At 40.7% G+C, this 20234-nt stretch overlaps 1 protein-coding gene across 1 annotated transcript in view; it reads left to right on the top strand.

Annotated features, from left to right (window-relative positions):
• LOC311501428 (uncharacterized protein) overlaps positions 1-20234 on the top strand; it is a 31818-nt gene that overhangs the window by 5235 nt on the left and 6349 nt on the right. The window contains exons 5-33 of the mRNA XM_084563240.1: positions 230-295; positions 620-756; positions 836-943; positions 1404-1461; positions 1541-1588; positions 1682-1750; positions 1933-2072; positions 2384-2515; positions 2804-2861; positions 2955-3023; positions 3761-3799; positions 4493-4539; positions 4652-4720; positions 4827-4851; positions 4948-4968; positions 5598-5660; positions 5760-5899; positions 6159-6278; positions 6392-6449; positions 6631-6675; positions 6774-6830; positions 6913-7064; positions 16140-16244; positions 16336-16384; positions 16472-16552; positions 17758-18342; positions 18509-18645; positions 19319-19376; positions 19492-19604. Coding sequence (XP_084419366.1) covers positions 230-295; positions 620-756; positions 836-943; positions 1404-1461; positions 1541-1588; positions 1682-1750; positions 1933-2072; positions 2384-2515; positions 2804-2861; positions 2955-3023; positions 3761-3799; positions 4493-4539; positions 4652-4720; positions 4827-4851; positions 4948-4968; positions 5598-5660; positions 5760-5899; positions 6159-6278; positions 6392-6449; positions 6631-6675; positions 6774-6830; positions 6913-7064; positions 16140-16244; positions 16336-16384; positions 16472-16552; positions 17758-18342; positions 18509-18645; positions 19319-19376; positions 19492-19604 — 2849 coding nt within the window. The remainder of the gene's footprint in view (positions 1-229; positions 296-619; positions 757-835; positions 944-1403; positions 1462-1540; positions 1589-1681; positions 1751-1932; positions 2073-2383; positions 2516-2803; positions 2862-2954; positions 3024-3760; positions 3800-4492; positions 4540-4651; positions 4721-4826; positions 4852-4947; positions 4969-5597; positions 5661-5759; positions 5900-6158; positions 6279-6391; positions 6450-6630; positions 6676-6773; positions 6831-6912; positions 7065-16139; positions 16245-16335; positions 16385-16471; positions 16553-17757; positions 18343-18508; positions 18646-19318; positions 19377-19491; positions 19605-20234) is intronic.

The following is a 20234-nucleotide window of genomic DNA, read 5'->3' as shown; positions in this document are numbered from 1 at the left end:
TGATAGCAGAATTAGGGATAAATATTTTTGTAGCTTGTCTCAGTAAATCTGTCACCTGTGTCTGTGTGCATTATACCCAGGCTGTTGTGAGCAAGTCAAGGCCTTCAGTGATTAGGATACAATGAGATGGGTTGAAACTAACAAATCATAATACGGGTCATACTACTGCGTGATCCATACATTACTGATGTAATGAACAGGTTTTTTTTTTCTCTTGCTCTCTCTTAAGGAGTTTTAACCCACATTTCTTTAATGAGTCCACAAAACAAACATGCACTCGAACAACATGTCATAGGTGAGTAAGTGGTCTTCATTTGATTTGACAAATACACACAGCTGAAATATGTTCACCTCAAGGGCTGCAGACTAGATTTAGGAAATAGCCAGGACTGCTTCTCATGTGTTGGCCCAAATAACTGCGTGCAATGTGCATTGCAACTGCGATAGACGTGGTGTGTTTAGTGGCTCATAAAAATGAATGCAATTTGGAGACAAACACGATGTATGGAAGTATCCGATGATCATGGACTACTGACACATTCTCATTATAACATTATGATACACATCAATGCTTGAGATGTAAAAGAAATTGATTTGTATAAAATTTGCTTTTCTCCAGACTTGTCTGTGGTGACTCTGTGCTTCACTCTGGGGCAACAGGGTGTTTTTTATCTGTGCCATGTCTGTGAGGAAAAATGTCCTCAAGGTGTTATTTTACAGCACCTCCTTTCTGCAGACCATTGTAGCAACTACATTGTGAGTGTTGAACATCATAAAAAAAATATATATAAAATGTTTGAAATTGTGTAATTTCATTAGTATTTTGTTTTTATAGAGCTACACAGACCCCAACATGCTGAGCTTCTCCTGGCTCCCCTGCAAGAATGTTAAATCAATTCTGTCACCTCAGGACATGGGTAAAAGGGTGCCTGGACATCTGCAGGTTTGTGCTTTTATATGATGCCATATATCAAAGTATTTCATAAATAACCCTCCTGAATACTTTAAATATGATAGTAGGTAGTCTGGTTTGGTCCACCAGTCCTTTAGAAGAAGTGACTGGATGAGTGGCAGAACGTCTTTAAGAAACCCCACAAGTCCAGTTGGTGATCCAGACCCTTTTTTAAAGCAACTAAAAGATTCCTTCAGACTGTTGGTTATCTGCATTTCCACCGTGGTCTAAAGACCCAGAAAGATCAGGCAATTTTGCTTGGTAAATTAAAGTTATGGAGTCCCCGCTGCCAATATGTTTCCAACATTGTTGTTTATTTTTATTTTTTTTTAGCAAAATCTGCATCTGCGCCATTACTACATTGTAATGAAATCATTTAAGGTTGCACAGCACTGAAAGAGACAGTTTTTATGTTGCGATGTTGCGTTTTCACTACATTTTCTTCTTGCAGATGTTGCATCTGTCCTTGAATCTGCTGACAAAGCTTAAATCAAGTACCTACTCGGAAGGTATGTGATCGTAAGATTTATCCGTTTAGCGTTCGTTTCACAATTGTGCGTCTCTGAGAATGATCTGATTCTTTTGCAGGGATGCAAGTTCTGAGTGAATACAGCAAGTTTCTCAAACTGATTAAAGGTGTGTTCACAGTTTTCTCAGAGACTGAGACATTTATTCTTTACGATTGTCTTTTAGTCTTTTATTTATCACCTCAGTCTCCCCTCCCCCCAGCTACCCTGCCAAAGAGAATGACGATTGAAACGTACCAAAAAGACAGCAAGAGGAAGCATCCACTCCTTGGTCAGTAACGTACCCAACACAGCAAAGTGCCTGTCATAAGTATGTTGGTTGTTTTGAAATTTATTCATTCCCTCGCTCATATAGAGGAACGTTGCTGTCTTGATAGTGATAATTGTGATGCCAGTTTCAACAAAGAAAACTGATCCATCGAAGATCAATGTAATTCTCTTGTCTTGTTGTAGGCATGCAGCACCTTGTTGAGTGCATTTGTGTTGGACCCAGCAACAAGCGACACTACCTGTGCACGCTTTGCAGCCTAACGGTGCCCGCCCACATGATCATCAAACATGTCCTGAGCTTTGACCACATCTTCTGCTATTTTGTAAGTAGCCAATAACATCATAGAGAATATTTTTAAAGAAGCAATAGGTAACATATTTACTGCACTAAATCAAAAGATGACCACATTACATCGTCTGTGTTTAATGCTCACTCCTCCAGTAGCAATGCTAGACCCAGTCGAGGTTTTGTTGCATGTAGGTCGGTGGAACCCCACAGAATCTAACTTTTAAGATGGCTGTAGGACAAGACGGTCATTTACAATCATTTATTCAATCAGAACTTTAATATGTGTTGCTCTACTGAAAACAGTAGTGTTTTTCTCTTTGTAAACATTTGCCTTTTTTTGTGCAGAAAGCGTGGCATCCTAATACGTTGCTGGCAAAGGAATGCTATAGGGACTACACCACAGCCTTTGCCTCCATGATGCGTTGTCTCTCTGAGCAGACACAGGAAATTCATGGAACTGAAAGTGCTGATATGAAGGTGGGTATAATCTATGTATAAACTCCAACCTGAATGAAGGGAGGCCTTTTAAAAAGCTGCAGATGAGTCAAACGAGGCAGATAAAGGGAATTTAACAACTTGTGGTGAGCTTTTGCAGTGATCAGGTGTTTGTGACTGTCTGAAACCGGTGAAACGATACGTCTTCCTCTGACTGTCGCAATCTCACATCTGAAATATGTTCTCCTCCATCAGTGTAAATTAATGAAGTCTGTAGTTCTGGTTTCCCCAAACAGATGCATTCATTTATGTATGGTTTTTCTGTCACAGCAAGTGATCATGGAGCCTGCTGAATTCAACTCGGTAAATTTCACATGCTATACAGAAGGTTGGTGTTTATTTTTATCTTGTCTGAATGAGCTATAGATTAAGTGGAACCTAGAATGACATTTATCATTATTTTTCCTATTGTGGCTTTTAGCTTTGAAGAAACTGGAATCCATCAAGAAGAGCAGCTTGACAACAACCATAACACCAGGGAACAAACTCGGTATGTGTTACATCATTGCTAATACTTGTGAAACTGTATCTGTAGTGTAAAATGACCATGGGCCCTCCCAGTCTGAGCCATTTTGTGGTAAAGAAATTGAACTCCATGGTGCTCAGATGGCTTTCATAAATATTTGGCTTTCATAAATATTTATATATACCAACTCTGGGTCTGGCTTTCCTTCAAGGGGAGTCTAGGTTAAGTTTCAGATGACGTGGATGACTGAGAATCTTCACGGGCATCTCTCATTAAAAAAAGTAAATGCACTTGAACTCAAAAAATTAACACCTAAATAGAATAGAATAGAATGCCTTTATTGTCACTATACACATGTACAATGAGATTAAAAGTCAACTCCAATAACAGTGCAACAACAGTGTAAAAAATATACAATACCATATAAACATAGGTAATATACAGTAAAGATAAATATAAAGTAACAAAGTAATAGTACAAAAAAGGGAGGTAAGGTGCACAGTGTTAAATACATACATATATTGCATATTGTAAGGTATTGCACAGTATTTTCAGTAGTGGTTGAAGAGAGTCTTGGGGTTGGGGTGGTTGGACTATGAAATCAGTGCATGTGAGAGTTCAGAGTGGTTATTGCTTTTGGGAAGAAGAAGCGGTAGAAGGTCAGCAGCAGGTTGGAGTTTAGGTTGTGCTTCCTGAGGACTCTCAGGAAGTGCAGCCGCTGCTGAGCCTCTTTCATGACTACCGTGATGTTCTCTGTCCAGGAGATGTTGGCGGAGATGAGGACGCCAAGAAACCTAAAGGTGAGGATCCTCTCCACACACTCGCCGTTGATGTAAAGGGGGGCCGGGTTGGTGCTGTGCTTTCTGAAGTCAATGATGATCTCTTTGGTTTTCTTGGTGTTCAGAGTGAGGTTGTTCTCTGAACATCAGGTTGCCAACTTTAGGACCTCCTCTCTGTAGGCCGCCTCATCATCCTTTGAGATGAGTCTGACCACTGTAGTGTCGTCAGCAAACTTGACAATGCGATTGTTCCTGTGGGTCGAACTACAGTCGTGGGTGTAGAGGCAGTACATGAGGGGGCTCAGCACACAGCCCTGTGGGGAGCCGATGCTCAGCATGCGGGTGGAGGAGAGGTGGGGGCCAAGTCTCACAGTCTGGGGTTGGTTGGTGAGAATGTAGTTTATCCAGGCACATGTGAGAGGGTGAAGGCCGAGAGTGTCCAGTTTCATGATCAGTCTGTCCGGGATTATTGTGTTAAAGGCTGAACTTTAATCCACAAAGATCATCCGGACGCAGCTCTGCTGCTGCTCCAGGTGGTTCAGTGCAGAGTGGAGGGCTATATGCGTACTGGTGAGGGTCGAAGTCTGGGGGGAGAAAGTCCTTGATGTGCTGAAGAACTAGTCTCTTGAAGCACTTCATGATTACCGGAGTAAGGGCCACCGGAGGGTAATCGTTCAGGCTGCTGATGGGAGACTTTCGTGTTTTCTTTTGCAGGTGCCGACACTGTGTCGCCTTCATCATTTTACCAACTGCGCTGTCAAGTGAGACTGGTTATTATTAACTGTAGTAGCAGCAGCTTTCTGTGTGGAATAATAACACAAATTTGTCCAGGGCTCTGAATTTCTTGTTAATTCTCATGTCTTTTTGTGGCAGGACTGCAGTACGGTCTTTAAAAGGATATGGCTGTTTATGAAACACTTGTTCGGACATCCACACCAGCAGGTACATTAATATCGTCTTCTCAACAGAAATTCTCACTCTCTTTTCACTATTATCAGTATTGTTGTCAATGGTGATATTCTAATAAAAACATATTTTCTTCACCCAGAATATGAAGAAATACTTCAATCACGGTAGTAATAACATTTCTCTTTTTTGTAATAAAAAAAAAAACAACTAAAAACTAAAAATGCCCTAAAATCGTTTTCCAACTTTTTCTCGTCTTTCAGGTGATGGTTACGACCCAACAGGTATAATTTCCCCCGCTTTTTTAAAAAAAAGAAAAAAAAAATCTACAATGGTTTTTGTCAGGTTCAAACAACCTAAGACATCCAAAGCACCACACACAAAGAAGAGAAAGACAAGAGAGTTAGATTTCTTACTCGCGAGGAGAACGGACAGAGACAACCGTCTCCTCTTTTTATTTCCTTAGGGAGGTATCTAGTTACAAAGGGTTGCAGCACTACAGGAAAGGGGGGGACACACAGTTGCAACCTCTCAATCTATATGTCTTGTCTGCACACGTTGCCCTCTCCTTGACTGCACGTCCTGTTTTCAACCATTCCTACGTGGTTGAGGCCCAACTCCTTTTCCTTCGCACCTGGTCCTCCGACGATCCATCTTGCTCCTGTATTCCTGAGGAGACAACTCTTTGCACAAACAAGCCGTTCCCACACACACTAAAATAGATCAATGATTATACTTTTAAGTAATAGAGTAAATATGGGATAACTTATATACATTTATTCCAACATTTATATCATTTTTTTTTGTACCACAAAACATGTTTAGCTTAAACATGGTCTCAGTCTTTGAAATGTTATTTACAGGAACTGATAAAAGTAGAACATATTTCTCATCACTGCTGTTTTCTGTTTAGCGAGAGTTCATCTAGGCATATACTCGTACATCGAGCACAAGAAGGCAATTCAACCGGCTGTTGGTGAGGTCCCCCACTTGTCATAGTATTTTTCTGTGATGTTAATATAATAATAATGATAATAAAAAAGTATAATTATTGATTGTTTGTATGTTTGTTTAGGTGTTTCCCTGGTTGTGACGATCATCACCACGCAGGCTGAGGTTGAGCCGGCCTATGTGTGCTTCGCCTGTCAGGACTGTTTCTTTGAGTCCTGTCTTGAGCAGCACTTTAGCTCTCGAAAACATCTCATAAACACCCTGGTGAGAATTATTTTAAGTTGCTTATATGGTTTGTAGCGGCCACAATGACGTGGATGTGGTTCAAGTGACTATGGCCGCTCAGGCACAGGGAAAACATGCAAACATTGAAATGTTCACAGAATTCATTAAATAACATTGTGCAGGCTGTAGGCTAGGAGATAGGTGACAAACTCAACAGATGCAGCTGTCTTTGATAAAACATAGTCATTTGTAAAGGCCTGTTTTTGGTTTTGTTTTGCCCCCCCTCCCAAAATCTCAGCTGTACCAGAATCCCTGGCGGCTGCCGTTTGCCTGGGAGAAAGATCTGAATGAAGCAGAACTGAGGTCAATGGCATTGGAGGAGCAGAAGGAAAGGGGAGCAAATCAGATGATGGTGAAGGTAAAATGCAGGTTTAATTTCTTTTTCTTACCAAGGTGATTGTAGAGACGTACAGAGCAATAAGAACAGTAGTACCATAATAAAAAAAAAAGTTGGATTTCTTTCTTTCTCAGGTTCTTGATCTTCCATATTCGTTGTTTGTGAGCCTCAATCCTCTTGATTACCCAACAGGTGAAAATTAGTTTTACATCAAATAATTTGCAGATGGCACAATCTCACTATATCTTCCTGCTCTGCACATAAATCCCCCCTTTTGATTGACACCATATCTACTCAGAAAAAAACAATATAATCCAAAAAATTTAACGTGTTTCAAATAACTGCTTTGCCCTATTCTTGAATTGTTCTGCAGTAATGAGGACACTCACACTGCAGCACACAATCTTAAAGCGAGAAGGTTGGTGATGAAGTTATTTATTAGTCTTAAGTAACATAAATGAAATTCTTTGCCTTCATCACCTTCATCTGACTTGTGCGTCGTCTTTCCTTGTGCAGTTCCAGCTTGTAAAACTTACAGCAAGCTCCAGGACAACGAAAGATTTCCTCAGCTAGGTGAGTGCTAGAGTAAAAAAAAAAAAAAAAACGTCTTTAGAGTATGATGAGCACTGTGTATATTTTTAACGTTTTATTATAGGCAAACAGTTCATGATCATCTACACCGATGTCCCTGAGCCAGAAAATGAGTTTGTGAGAGCGAGATTCCTGTGTTTACTTTGTGAGAGGAAGCTGTTGGAGGAGGAATTTTACGGCCACGTGTTCAGTCGGGAACATGTTGAAAAATTTCTGGTGAGTATCAAGCCATCCAGGACAGAGAAGGATGAGAACAGCCCCATCAATCCTTGCTAATGATGGGCTGAGTAGTAAGGCATATGGTCCGGGATGAGCTGGAACAAAGAAGCCTTTAAAAGGGGAGCACACTAAGGGTCTCTTTGTTTCAGTTTCTGGAGCTGACCAACAATCTACTGCATTGAGCTTCTGTTCGTCATCTGTTAGTTATAGACTTGGGAGCATTTTAGGACAAGCTGGGTTAAAGGTTGGAGACATTTAACCTTTGTCAGGCCATCTTTCTTCATCACTACAGCAACTCTAAGAGGTTGTGCCTTCCCCCAGTCATTTCTCTCACACTGTTTTATAATGCAACAAACTGCATTACAAATTGATGTTATATGAATATATTAAAGGTGGAATAAAATTATTTTATAGGAACTTATAGGGGGGAAAAAACTTGTTTAGAAACGGTTAGCAAATAGCACGTGCATGCCAGCTTCGCGGTACCCATGGCAACTTAATTTAAATGTGACGCTACATTCCTTTTGTTAGTTTTAGTTAATTATTTTAGTACACCATTTCTGATTAAAGTTTAGCTTCTGCCATCTGCTTACAACCTCTAGCAGTCACAGTTTTTCCCAAGTGAGTACAAATGTCATCTTCAGTTTTATCAATTCCCGTCATATGGTCGCTAACGTTAGCGTTAGCCGTTTGCTTAATCAAATGCAAATTTTTGGTAAGCGGTATTTATTTATTTAATTAATTAATTTATTTTATAGTAAATACATAGCTATGTCTGTGGTTCGCTGCCCATGAAGAGTCAAAATGTTCGTTGTGAAAAAGTCGATTAATAAAAAAAACTAGACAATTCCCCTGCGGGAAATCGCGAGAGTGATGCAGTGGCCGCAGCAGTCTGCGATACCAGAGCCCGTTTACGGAGAGCCTTCCCACTCTCTATTAAGTCCCATTGTAACGAATTTTGGTTGCAGTTCCACCAGATTTCCACTGGGGGCGATCGCCATGAGTGCAACATGAATGGGACTCTATGGAGCTAAACGGCTAAATGTGTCTCTTTCACCCGATTGTCGTTGAGAAATCTCAGATTTGATTGTAGGTTTTGCAAGTTCAACATGGGTTATAGGTCAAAAGTTGAATGAACGAGAACTTATGTCCTTTCGTTTTCTTACAGGTTGAGTTGTTGTTGCCCATAACACGCTAGCATTGTGCTAATGAACGCTGATTGGTCAGTGAAGGACTGATTACGACCAGATCCCGCTTGACGGCATCGTGGCATCCGAAGCGGGACCAGAATGTTAAGACGGACTTTTTCGCCCAAGTTTTTTTTTTTTCGGCCCGGTCTTTTAAAACAACGAAACAGAAACTCTTCTAGCACGATTATTTACCCGTGTCAGCTGTGTTGTCCATGCCTCGAGAGAAAAGAAAGTGCAGAGCGCGAAAGCACCAAAGCAGTGACTGAAGGATTGCCGTAAAGCAGTATCTGGTCGTACGATGTGTATGACGTCATTGACATTTTAAAATACTTTTTAAAGCAAAATAAGTGACTCTAAAAAATCAAACACCCAGCAGTGTGTAATTTCTTTGCATCGCCTTTCAAATTCAATATTCAAATTACTGCACAAAAAATTATATCCTGAGAAAAGTGGATTTTGAGGGGTACTGCTCCATAGACCGCCATTCATTCTGCACTCGTCCTGAGAGCGCCCTCATATGGAATCAGAGTGGAACTGCAACAGTTCAGAACCCGGAAGTTCAGTGAGAGTGGAACTTCTCCCCATATTAGACGTTCTCTGGCGATACCATGCTATATTGCTGCGACAGTACGATGCTACGATGCTATGATGATGCTACTATGCCAAGATGCTACTACAATGCTATGATGCTAAGATACTAAGATGCTATGATACTAAGATGCTACAAAGCTAAGATACTATGTTGCTACGATGCTAAGATGCTACAATGCAATTGTACCAAGATGCTATGATGCTTTAATGATCACCTGTTCATATAGTCATAATATAATCCTGGTGAAAATATTTGCGACTTACGTTGCAAATAATTTCATGTTTGACTACAAAAAGTAATGGTCACGTCAAGACAGGTATGAAAGTATTCGCGACTTACATCGCGAATGTCTTTACTAAGTAGCATGTCTTTACTACCATGAGCAGCAGCTATAACAAAAAGCACAACTCAAATAGTCATTTAAGGCCTGGTTCCTTCTGACTGGATGGGTGTGAGTTTGATGTCATGCAGGGTACAACAAACCAAACAGGATGAGGAGGATGCAGTAGGCCTGGCTGAGAGAGAGAGACACTGAGAAGGGTCGTCCTTTACGCCCTTCTACAAACTGAAGGGCAGGTACAGGCAGCAGAGCCCTCCCAGCTCCACCTGAAAGCCAGCATCAAATAAGGAAGAGAGTGGGAGGGATCTCACTAGGATCCCCAGACAAAGAACGAGCAAATCGTAACAATTGATCGTTAATCATAATAATTTTAACAATAAAACTCATTACTCCTACCTGAGCAATAGTTTAACAGTTTACGGCACAGTCTTACAGTTAGATAAACAATAATATTAAACTTAACACATCCAGGCTGTAACAAGGAATCAGCGATGAAGTGAAGACCTTCAAATTGTCCTGCGAGTCCAGCTCTTTGTCTCATGTTGGACGTCACTGCAGTCTGTCTGGATCAGCTGGAGGAAAACTATAGGCAGACAAATAGACATGTCAAATAATGTTATGTAACATACTTAATATAACTCTTATGAGTGTTCAACAGCTCATTATTTATTTAATTAAAAACATCATATTATATTAAATTACTCCAATTATATATATATATATACTGTTGTTGCAAGCCATAAATGTTTCCTACTTTATGTGGTGGAATAATATATTTTTCAGTTTGACACAGTTTCATTTAAAAATATCTTCCCTTTAAATTGTAAAACTTCAACATTATTACTGTGATAAGCACCCGCTAGCAAGGCGGCGAATTAGCCGGCGGCTAACCCCACTAGCCTCCGCGTTAGCTCACGGCTAACTGCCGCGGCTAATTCGTGTTTAACTCCCGCGGGTCCGCGGTTAAATCCCGGTTAGCTAGCGGTTAGTTAGCGGTTAGCTCGAGGCTAACTCCGCGGTTGAGTCCGCGGCGTTAAGGTAGCGGCTAGCTAGCTCCGTTAGCTCCGCTAGCTTGCTAACATACATGAGCTATGCTGGAAGGCTAGTCGTCGGCTAAATCACTGGGCGGCTAGTCGTTAGCGTCTGTTACCAGTTGAGCTATTCACTGACCTAATAAGATGAAGGAAACGGGTCAGGGATGTTGTGTCAGGAGTTTCAGCAAAGCAGCCAGATATAATTTGTGTTTAAAATAAAGGAAAAGGTCATAATGTCAGGTTCTGGCCCCCTACAGTACTGCAGTAATGGTTTGGGGGGTTTTAATGTTTTGGCAGATCATGTTTTCCACTGAGAGCTCTTTTCCCGCCTCTCGTCCCCAGCAGCTGCGTGTGTGAACGTGTGTAAGCTGGTTGGGGTCTGGTTGTCATGGCTACCAGGGTCAACTGCTCCTGTTAGAATGTCAGTTGGAAGACGGGGAAAGAGAGAGAAAATGCTGAAAAATCGCCTCGAACAGGAAGGACTTGTGGCCAAACCGTATTTCCAATCATTGAACCGACTTAACTTTGGGCATCTTGAGGCTTTCCTGAACGTCTAGATGTGTAATTTGTAGGTAAAATGAAGAAATGTGACCTATTCAAAGCGATTCAAAGAAAGGTTACGTCTGCTTTCCTCCAGAAATTTCCCTGCCTTTTTAACATGGCAGTCTATGGAGCTGTGGGTGGGTGTTGCTGGCGCATCTTTGTGTCTGACGCCAAAACTATAAGACTGACAGCTTTAGCAGACGAATTTGAGTGAGAAGACACATTTTCCTACGTTTCTATGTATAAATTATGTCTGTCGTGTGAAATTTGTGGCCACGGGAGCAGTTTCTGTGCAGTTTTTTGACTAACTTTCTTCTCCCCTCCTCACTCTAGCTGATGATGTCATCCACTCTAGCACAAACATTCCGCGCAATACACACCCATTATAAACCCTGAAATTTGAGTAAAAACCTACACAACTCTGAGGCTTCATAGTTTAAAAACGGTAAAAGTTGTCGCTAAGTGAAGTGAATCTCTGAAGAGAAGGCAAGAGTACCTACGTTTTAAAGTTTAAATGAAGTCTCTCGGTTAAAGTATGCCAGAGCAGTTCATTGTTGAAAATGTCTGTTGAATTATTTTTTTTTTCGGGCTTCTCCATTCATTTCAATAGGGAAATTTGTCGCAGTTTTTTCGCGACTACGTCGCGAAAAAATCTTGTTTGAAAGAACTGTATAGAAGCACACCGAGTCCGATCGAGACGCACGTTTTGATGTATTTTGTGTCTGTGTGCGACGAACGGTATTTGAGTTGAAAGGTTTCGAAAATGCGTAGGAAAAAGTTTAATAATAACTAGACAATTCCCCTGCGGGAAATCGCGAGAGTGATGCAGTGGCCGCAGCAGTCTGCGATACCATGCTATATTGCTGTGATAGTACGATGCTACGATGCTACGATGATGCTACAATGCTGAATGAATGAATTAATTTATTGATCACTGAGAGATACTCACGAGCACGAACGGGGGGACGAGCTTGAGAGCAGGGTCGGTGGGAAGGCTCCTCTCCGGCCGGGGGGGACGTCTGATGAAACATTAAGACCAAACACATACAGAACTCAGCAGTTAAGGAGAAAACAATAGATGTAACATTTCTAGAGCCATTTTCACGCAGACAGATGTCATTGTGGCACAGAAGCTTATCTACTGTGTAAATACCTCCAGGGGGGAAGGGGTGGACCTCAGCTCCTCCAGGTCGAGCCTCCTCCAGCGCTGCTTCACCGCCATGGAACGTCTGGACTTCCTAGGCATCCTGCTGACAAAAAATAGACAGAAAAAAAAAACAAGACAAAATACTTTTCAAAGCTTAACAGGCTATCAAACCTATCAAACTAACCTAAACCCTAACCTTTACCTAAACTCTAACTACCTAATGTAAAATAATCTAATCTAAGACAAATTAATGTAATATGTTATACTTAAATTAAATCTGTGTAGATGAAGGTGTGGTGAATGTATGTGTGTGGGTGAGGTGGCGATACTGCTCTGCGATGGTTGAGGGCGATGAATCAACGATGATCACTCTCAGCTGTCGAAGCACAGGAACCCTTTAATCCTATCAAAGACAATGCAAAAAAATTGAAATGTCTTTCAAATGTTATAAGTAAATGTAAGCAACAAGCTAATAACAAAGCAGACACATGTTAAACATCTGTAGTTGTCATAAAGTGTGTGTTTTCCTTATACTAAGATGCTATGATGCTAAGATACTACAATGCTAAGATGCTTTAATGATGCTACAATGCTATGATGCTAAGATGCTTTAATGATGCTACCATGCTATGATGCTTTAATGATCACCTGTTCATATAGTCATAATATAATCCTGGTGAAATTATTTGCGATTTACGTCGCAAATAATTTCATGTTTGAGTACAAAAAGTAATGGTCACGTCAAGACAGGTATGAAAGTATTCGCGACTTACGTCGCGAATGTCTTTACTAAGTAGCATGTCTTTACTACCATGAGCAGCAGCTATAACAAAAAGCACAACTCAAATAGTCATTTAAGGCCTGGTTCCTACTGACTGGATGGGTGTGAGTTTGATGTCATGCAGGGTACAACAAACCAAACAGGATGAGGAGGATGCAGTAGGCCTGGCTGAGAGAGAGAGACACTGAGAAGGGTCGTCCTTTACGCCCTTCTACAAACTGCAGGGCAGGTACAGGCAGCAGACCCCTCCCAGCTCCACCTGAAAGCCAGCATCAAATAAGGAAGAGAGTGGGAGGGATCTCACTAGGATCCCCAGACAAAGAACGAGCAAATCGTAACAATTGATCGTTAATCATAATAATTTTAACAATAAAACTCATTACTCCTACCTGAGCAATAGTTTAACAGTTTACGGCACAGTCTTACAGTTAGAAAAACAATAATATTAAACTTAACACATCCAGGCTGTAACAAGGAATCAGCGATGAAGTGAAGACCTTCAAATTGTCCTGCGAGTCCAGCTCTTTGTCTCATATTGGACGTCACTGCAGTCTGTCTGGATCAGCTGGAGGAAAACTATACGCAGACAAATAGACCTGTCAAATAATGTTATGTAACATACTTAATATAACTCTTATGAGTGTTCAACAGCTCATTATTTATTTAATTAAAAACATCATATTATATTAAATTACTCCAATTATATATATACTGTCATTAATGTTGTTGCAAGCCATAAATATTTCCTACTTTATGTGGTGGAATAATATATTTTTCAGTTTGACACAGTTTAATTTAAAAATATCTTCCCTTTAAATTGTAAAACTTCAACATTATTACTGTGATAAGCACCCACTAGCAAAGCGGCGAATTAGCCGGCGGCTAACCCCACTAGCCTCCGCGTTAGCTCACGGCTAACTGCCGCGGCTAATTCGTGTTTAACTCCCGCGGGTCCGCGGTTAAATCCCGGTTAGCTAGCGGTTAGCTCGAGGCTAACTCCGCGATTGAGTCCGCGGCGTTAAGGTAGCGGCTAGCTAGCTCCGTTAGCTCCGCTAGCTTGCTAACATACATGCGCTATGCTGGAAGGCTAGTCGTCGGCTAAATCACTGGGCGGCTAGTCGTTAGCGTCTGTTAGCAGTTAAGCTATTCTCTGACCTAATGAGATGAAGGAAACGGGTCAGGGATGTTGTGTCAGGAGTTTCAGCAAAGCAGCCAGATATAATTTGTGTTTAAAATAAAGGAAAAGGTCAAACATGAAGTTGTCATTCAGTCAATGAGAAGAGCTATAGCTAAGAGGCCCAGCAGCTGTGTGAAAGCACCATGGGAGACGGTTTGGGAGGTTTTAATGTTTTGGCAGATCATGTTTTCCACTGAGAGCTCTTTTCCCGCCTCTCGTCCCCAGCAGCTGCGTGTGTGAACGTGTGTAAGCTGGTTGGGGTCTGGTTGTCATGGCTACCAGGGTCAACTGCTCCTGTTTGAATGTCAGTTGGAAGACGGGGAGAGAGAGAGAAAATGCTGAAAAAACGCCTCGAACAGGAAGGACTTGTGGCCAAACCGTATTTCCAATCATTGAACCGACTTAACTTTGGGCATCTTGAGGCTTTCCTGAACGTCTACATATGCAATTTGTGGGTAAAATGAAGAAATGTGACCTATTAAGAGCGATTCAAAGAAAGGTTACGTCTGCTTTCCTCCAGAAATTTCCCTGCCTTTTTAACATGGCAGCCTATGGAGCTGTGGATGGGTGTTGCTGGCGCATCTTTGTGTCTGACGCCAAAACTATAAGACTTACAGCTTTAGCAGACGAATTTGAGTGAGAAGACAAATTTTCCTACGTTTCTATGTATAAATTATGTCTGTCGTGTGAAATTTGTGGCCACGGGAGCAGTTTCTGTACAGTTTTTTGACTAATTTTCTTCTCTCCTCCTCACTCTAGCTGATGATGTCATCCACTCTAGCACAAACATTCCGCGCAATACACACCCATTATAAACCCTGAAATTTGAGTAAAAACCTACACAACTCTGAGGCTTCATAGTTTAAAAACGGTAAAAGTTGTCGACAAGTGAAGTGAATCTCTGAAGAGAAGGCAAGAGTACCTACGTTTTAAAGTTCAAATGAAGTCTCTCGGTTAAAGTATGCCAGAGCAGTTCATTGTTGAAAATGTCTGTTGAATTTTTTTTTTTTTCGGGCTTCTCCATTCATTTCAATTGGGAAATTTGTCGCAGTTTTTTCGCGACTACGTCGCGAAAAAATCTTGTTTGAAAGAACTGTATAGAAGCACACCGAGTCCGATCGAGACGCACGTTTTGATGTATTTTGACCTGTGTGCGACGGACGGTATTTGAGTTGAAAAGTTTCGAAAATGCGTAGGAAAAAGTTTAATAATAATAATAATAAAAAGAAAAAACGTAGTGAAGAACAATAGTTTGCAGTGCTTCGCACTGCAAACTATTGGCCCCCATAGCTTTGCTATGAGGGGGTCAATAGTTTGCATTGCGTAGCACTGCATCACTAATAATAATAATAATAAGAAGAAAAACGTAGTGAAGAACAATAGTTTGCAGTGCTTCGCACTGCAAACTATTGACCCCCATAGCTTTGCTATGAGGGGGGTCAATAGTTTGCATTGCGTAGCACTGCATCACTAATAAAAAAAATAAAAAAAATGTATGGCTTGTTGGCTAGGTAACGCCACAGTCTCTTGGCTAGCTAGACGAGCTACTTGCTAACTTAACGGAAACGGGCTTATTGTCGCTATAAACTTGAATAACGTTTTAAAAGTTTATCAGGGCCTTGTTTCTTGCTTTACAGTGCATATATGACGATATTAAGCAATTCCTTCGTGCCTTTGTATTGTGTTATATGCGTGTGTCTTGGTTTCATTAATTTTAGTTTGCTAATTAGCGAAATGCTATCTTAATGGTGTAAAGGTTGGTGCTGTCAGAGACTGAAACTATCAAGTTCTGCATAGATGGCACTTGCAGTAATTCCCTGTCGTCATATTTCTTGATCAGTCTAGTTTGTTTGTAAATGTGCATACAACTGTGTGCATTACATATTTCTAGATTGGTTTGAAGTAAAAAACAAAAAACAAAACAGGAAAGGTTGGTTGCTTCTTGTAAAGTCTTGAATTGTATTTACTTAAGCCTTAAGTTGTTAAAACCTCTAAAGAAGGCCAGGTCAGTGGAAGAATGGCAAAAGCTCTTCTGACTGGTTACACTCCTTTGACTGAATAAAAAAAAAAAAATGAAGCTATTTGATGCCTACAAAGCAGGCAAAGGACTTTATCAATCTCCAATCTCTAACAAAGATGTTAAAGTGCTCCCGGGAGAAATCTTGACTTATTATCTGTATCTTATCTTATTATGTGTTGTTGTTGCTGCTTCTTTGGGGGTCCATAAAATGTATGAATACAGTAGCAATATTTTCTGTGTGTGTGCAGAACCGTTTCCACCCGGGCTCGCTGAATTCCAGCACTGATGATGCGAACATCTTACTGGACTTGGCAAAACAGGCAGGACGTTTCCATCGCATATTACATGTACAGGTATACTCTACCAGAAATTGCATTTAGTTAACTTTTTTTTCCATTTAGTCATACATTTATGCTCACGTATCTATGTTTTTTGCTTTTTAAGGCGATACAGTTGGACACGCCCATTTGGGAGCCATGCTCCTATCGCAAAAGTGAGTATGTGGATCGTTATGAATCGTTCTCTTTGGAATCTGCAATTTAATTGCTTTCTTGACTGTTCTTATGACATTTTGTTACAGCAAAATCAATCTTGGCAGCTGTAAAGCGCAGAAGAGGCAAAGGAAAGCTTGAACCCCCAATAAAGACTCACATGAAGCTGGGTAAGCAAAGCCATACACGGCTAAAGAATAATAAAAGGAACACATCAGATCTCAATGGGGAAAAAAATAATGCTGGATATCTATACTGATGCCTCTACCTACCAGTAGTAACACTCACCCTAGCCAAATGCAATACTAATGAAAAACAGTCGGAAAAGATGAGCGAAAAATGTCAGTGGCCTCCACCTATTCATGGGTTTCACCAGGTCCCTTTCCACAGGTGTTTAAAATCAAGCAGCTAGATTATGAATGTAGACTGCATGGTGCTTGATTAAAACACCTGTGGAAAGGGACCTGATGAAACCCATGAATAAAACCATTCCTGCTTTGGGTGTTGTCTCATTGTTGCCCCATTAGTGCACCTGTTGATCATTTCTTTAACACACAGTGCAGCTGAAACCAATTGACCATCCTCTCTGCTGCTTAACTGACCAGATCAATATCCCAGAAATTGACTTGTTGCTATATTCTGATTTTTAAAAGGTGTTATTTTTTTATTTTTTTTGAGCAGTGTATTAACTAAACATTCTGAGAACCACATTGAGGTTTCTTGTGCAGAATGATACAGTATCCCTATGGAAACCAGTCCTTCAGTTTCCATTTGTTTAAGCTTTGTTTTTGGATAATGTTGGAAAAATACAGAGGTTAAACATGTCACAAAATATTTACTCTCATCTTCTTATTAAACAGTAGTGGAAAGGTCCCACAGATAAGGCACCGATGCACCAAGTCTACTTTTATTATGACTAATTGAGCAAGGCTGTCTCTCTGTAACCACCACTAGGTTGGCACAACCTTTTTCTGTGACTTCCCATGCTATTATGGGTCACTTCTTCAAAAACAGTTGTGTCTAGATCGACTTTATTGTGTCATGATCAGATTTAACCACGCCTCGGCCTCCCTCTTATGCCACAGTTATTTCTACATCCTTTTCTCTGTCCATTTTTCATGGCCTAAGGTCACACATAAGCCCTTCCTTTGTGTACTCCCTTTGTTTGTAACTTCATGTGGATTGTTCATCGGTCAGACTGCCAGTGCCCTTCTCCCCTCTGTCAGACTGCAGTTTGGTTACATGATTAAACGTTATAGATATGGTGTTGGTTCATTCCAAACCTCAAATCTATATTTTTCCTCCACACACGATTTAACCAGCTCGCATTGCAGGCACTTATAATCAGATGCACTTTTTTCTTTCTGTTTCTCAGTTCCCAGAAATACTTTAAAAGAGTTAAACAGTGGACAACAGGGAGGCACTGTTCAGCAAAATGGCACCAACGAGCTCTGTGTTGAAAATGAACAACATATAGAAAAGGAGGAGGAGATGCCTACAACAAATGAAAAAGAGTCCCAGACGGCAAGGGAAGTGTTTGGGCCTGGTTCAGAAGAAAAGAAGAATGCTGATGGGACATGCCAGGTGAAAAAGGAGGAGACAGAAGAGCTTTCAGTGTCTAAACCAAGCGGGGAAATCCCAGAAAGCGGCCAGAACACAGACAAAGAGGATGGAGCAGATGCTGGAATAGAAAGAGGAAAAAGTGATGAAAATGCCCCTACAGAGTTGAAGAACCACACTTCTAAAATGAGTGAAAGAAAACGGCCAAACGGTGTGTCTGAAGCTTCACATGAGGACACAAGCTATGAGGATGTCGGGGCAGAAGTGGATCAGAAAAGGATGCGTCTGTCCTCCAGTGCAGATGCATGTTGTGAAGAACCCTCAGAAATGCTAAATGGTGAACAAAAGGATGAGAAAATGGCAGATATGAATGAGACCTACAAGGCAGCAGCTGATAAAGGTGTGTAAAGTGTGTCATCTCCAAATTGGAATTTAATTTTAAATAGATTTATTTTTAATTTTTTAGTGAGTTGCTAAATTTTGATTCCTCATAACATTTTGTGGCTAATCCTTAGTCTCATTATTTTTCTATTTACATGTATTTCTGGTATTTTTATGACCTTCAGGTTTAAGTACACTTCTGAAATGCAACTGTGATAGCCGTGACCCAATCTACCTCTGTGAGTCCTGCACTCTGAGGATCCCAGAGAAGGACGTCATCAGCCACATTACTAGCCTTGACCACCAGAGGATGTTTCTGATGGTGAGTAATTAATAAGCTTGAGATGTTTCAGGCCAAGTTCAGCTCTCATACAGTATTCTGTCTGTATATATAAGACTGATTAAGATCTTTTTGTAGCTGTAGCTGATCAGCTGTAAGTAATTTGGGTTACAGGGCAGTTTGTTTCAAGACGACAAAGCCTCGGCAGGACATCAAGTATACAGTAAATAGTCCTCCTCAACTTATGTGTTGTCCTTATATAGGCTTATGTCCCAAGATCACTGTTCAGAAGGGAAACATGTTCTTTTTGGATCTTTGACCTTTGGAAAATCATCCTGGGCTCAGACGGTGCAAAACTGCCCCTTCGTCGTTAATTTTACATAGTGAAAGTTCTTTCATATTTAATGGGATAAGTTAGAATGGCATAAAGCCCTCGGCAGTGTCAACACATCGTTGTGAAAATGCCAAATGCCCTTTAGAAGCAGTGTTTGATTTGACCGTTCTGGGCTACTGTAGAAACATGGCAGTACCACATGGTAGCCTCTGTGGAAGTGGACTTGCTTCCTGTGTAGATATGATGTGCTAAAAAAAAAGAACTTTCATTTGGTTGGTCATGGTTAGCAGGAAAAGTTTCTAGGCAAATAAGAGAAGAGTGGAAAGATTCAAACAGAATTCAGTAATTTGTTTTTGCAATTGTTGTCTGTCTGGACACCAGGTTGTTGAATTGGATGAAAAGGATTACAGTGAGATCTCAAAACTAAGCCATAAATCAGGTAAGGGTACACATTTTTTTATTTTTTTTTTTATCTTGTTGCAGCTGGTTTTGATATATTTAACATTTTTTTTTACCATGAAGCATCTCTTCATCATTGTCCATTATCTTCACAGCCATACAGAGAGTGAAGGCGATTCAGGCCCTGCAGGACGGCAGACGTGAGCCCCCTTCAACCTCAGCTTCACACGGTCTTAAATCTGAGGACACGTCAGAAGACCACACCGAGGTCAGTCCATTCTGTCAGCTCGGCTAACTACAGTCGCAGCAAGCGCCTCAATTCAATCTGAACTTTGCATGTCGGCTTTCTGTTTTTCTTATCAGTCTTATAAAATAGTGGTCACATTACATACCAGATTCCTTCAGTAAAATTAAATAAAGACCAGGCAATATTACACTATTCTACTCTATTCTAATATTTTACACCTCAACCCAGGTTTGACTGTTAAAATCTCAAGGTCTCTTCTCCCAGTAAATTCCTTTGAATTAGTTTTTCACCCCTTTGTTTAATGTGAAGTGAAAAAAGGAATCACCACTCTTGCAATGAGAATCTTGAAGTCTGCGTCTCTTCATTCAAGCAGTGCACAGAATCTCGCACAACACAAGGTTATGGGAGAGGACCTCCCAGAACAGAAAAATGAAACAGTATTTATTCACAGTGGTAAATTATTTTCAGTACATGTCATGCTGCCTGTCAACAAGCATGTTATCTAGTCTCTGGAAGAAGGGAGTATCTCCCTTGAGATGGCACTCTCCTTGACCTGTTAAGCTTTAAATTCTCTCTAGGGCCTCCTGCACACTCTTTGAACTGATAGGTTATATTCGTGCATGATTAAGTGCCTTGTTTTTGTAGATAACC

The sequence above is a fragment of the Chelon labrosus genome (assembly GCF_963514085.1).
Source record: "Chelon labrosus genome assembly, chromosome: 16".
NCBI lineage: Eukaryota > Metazoa > Chordata > Actinopteri > Mugiliformes > Mugilidae > Chelon > Chelon labrosus.
Note: the sequence above shows the minus strand (reverse complement) of the source record. Positions and strands in the feature narration are given on the sequence as shown.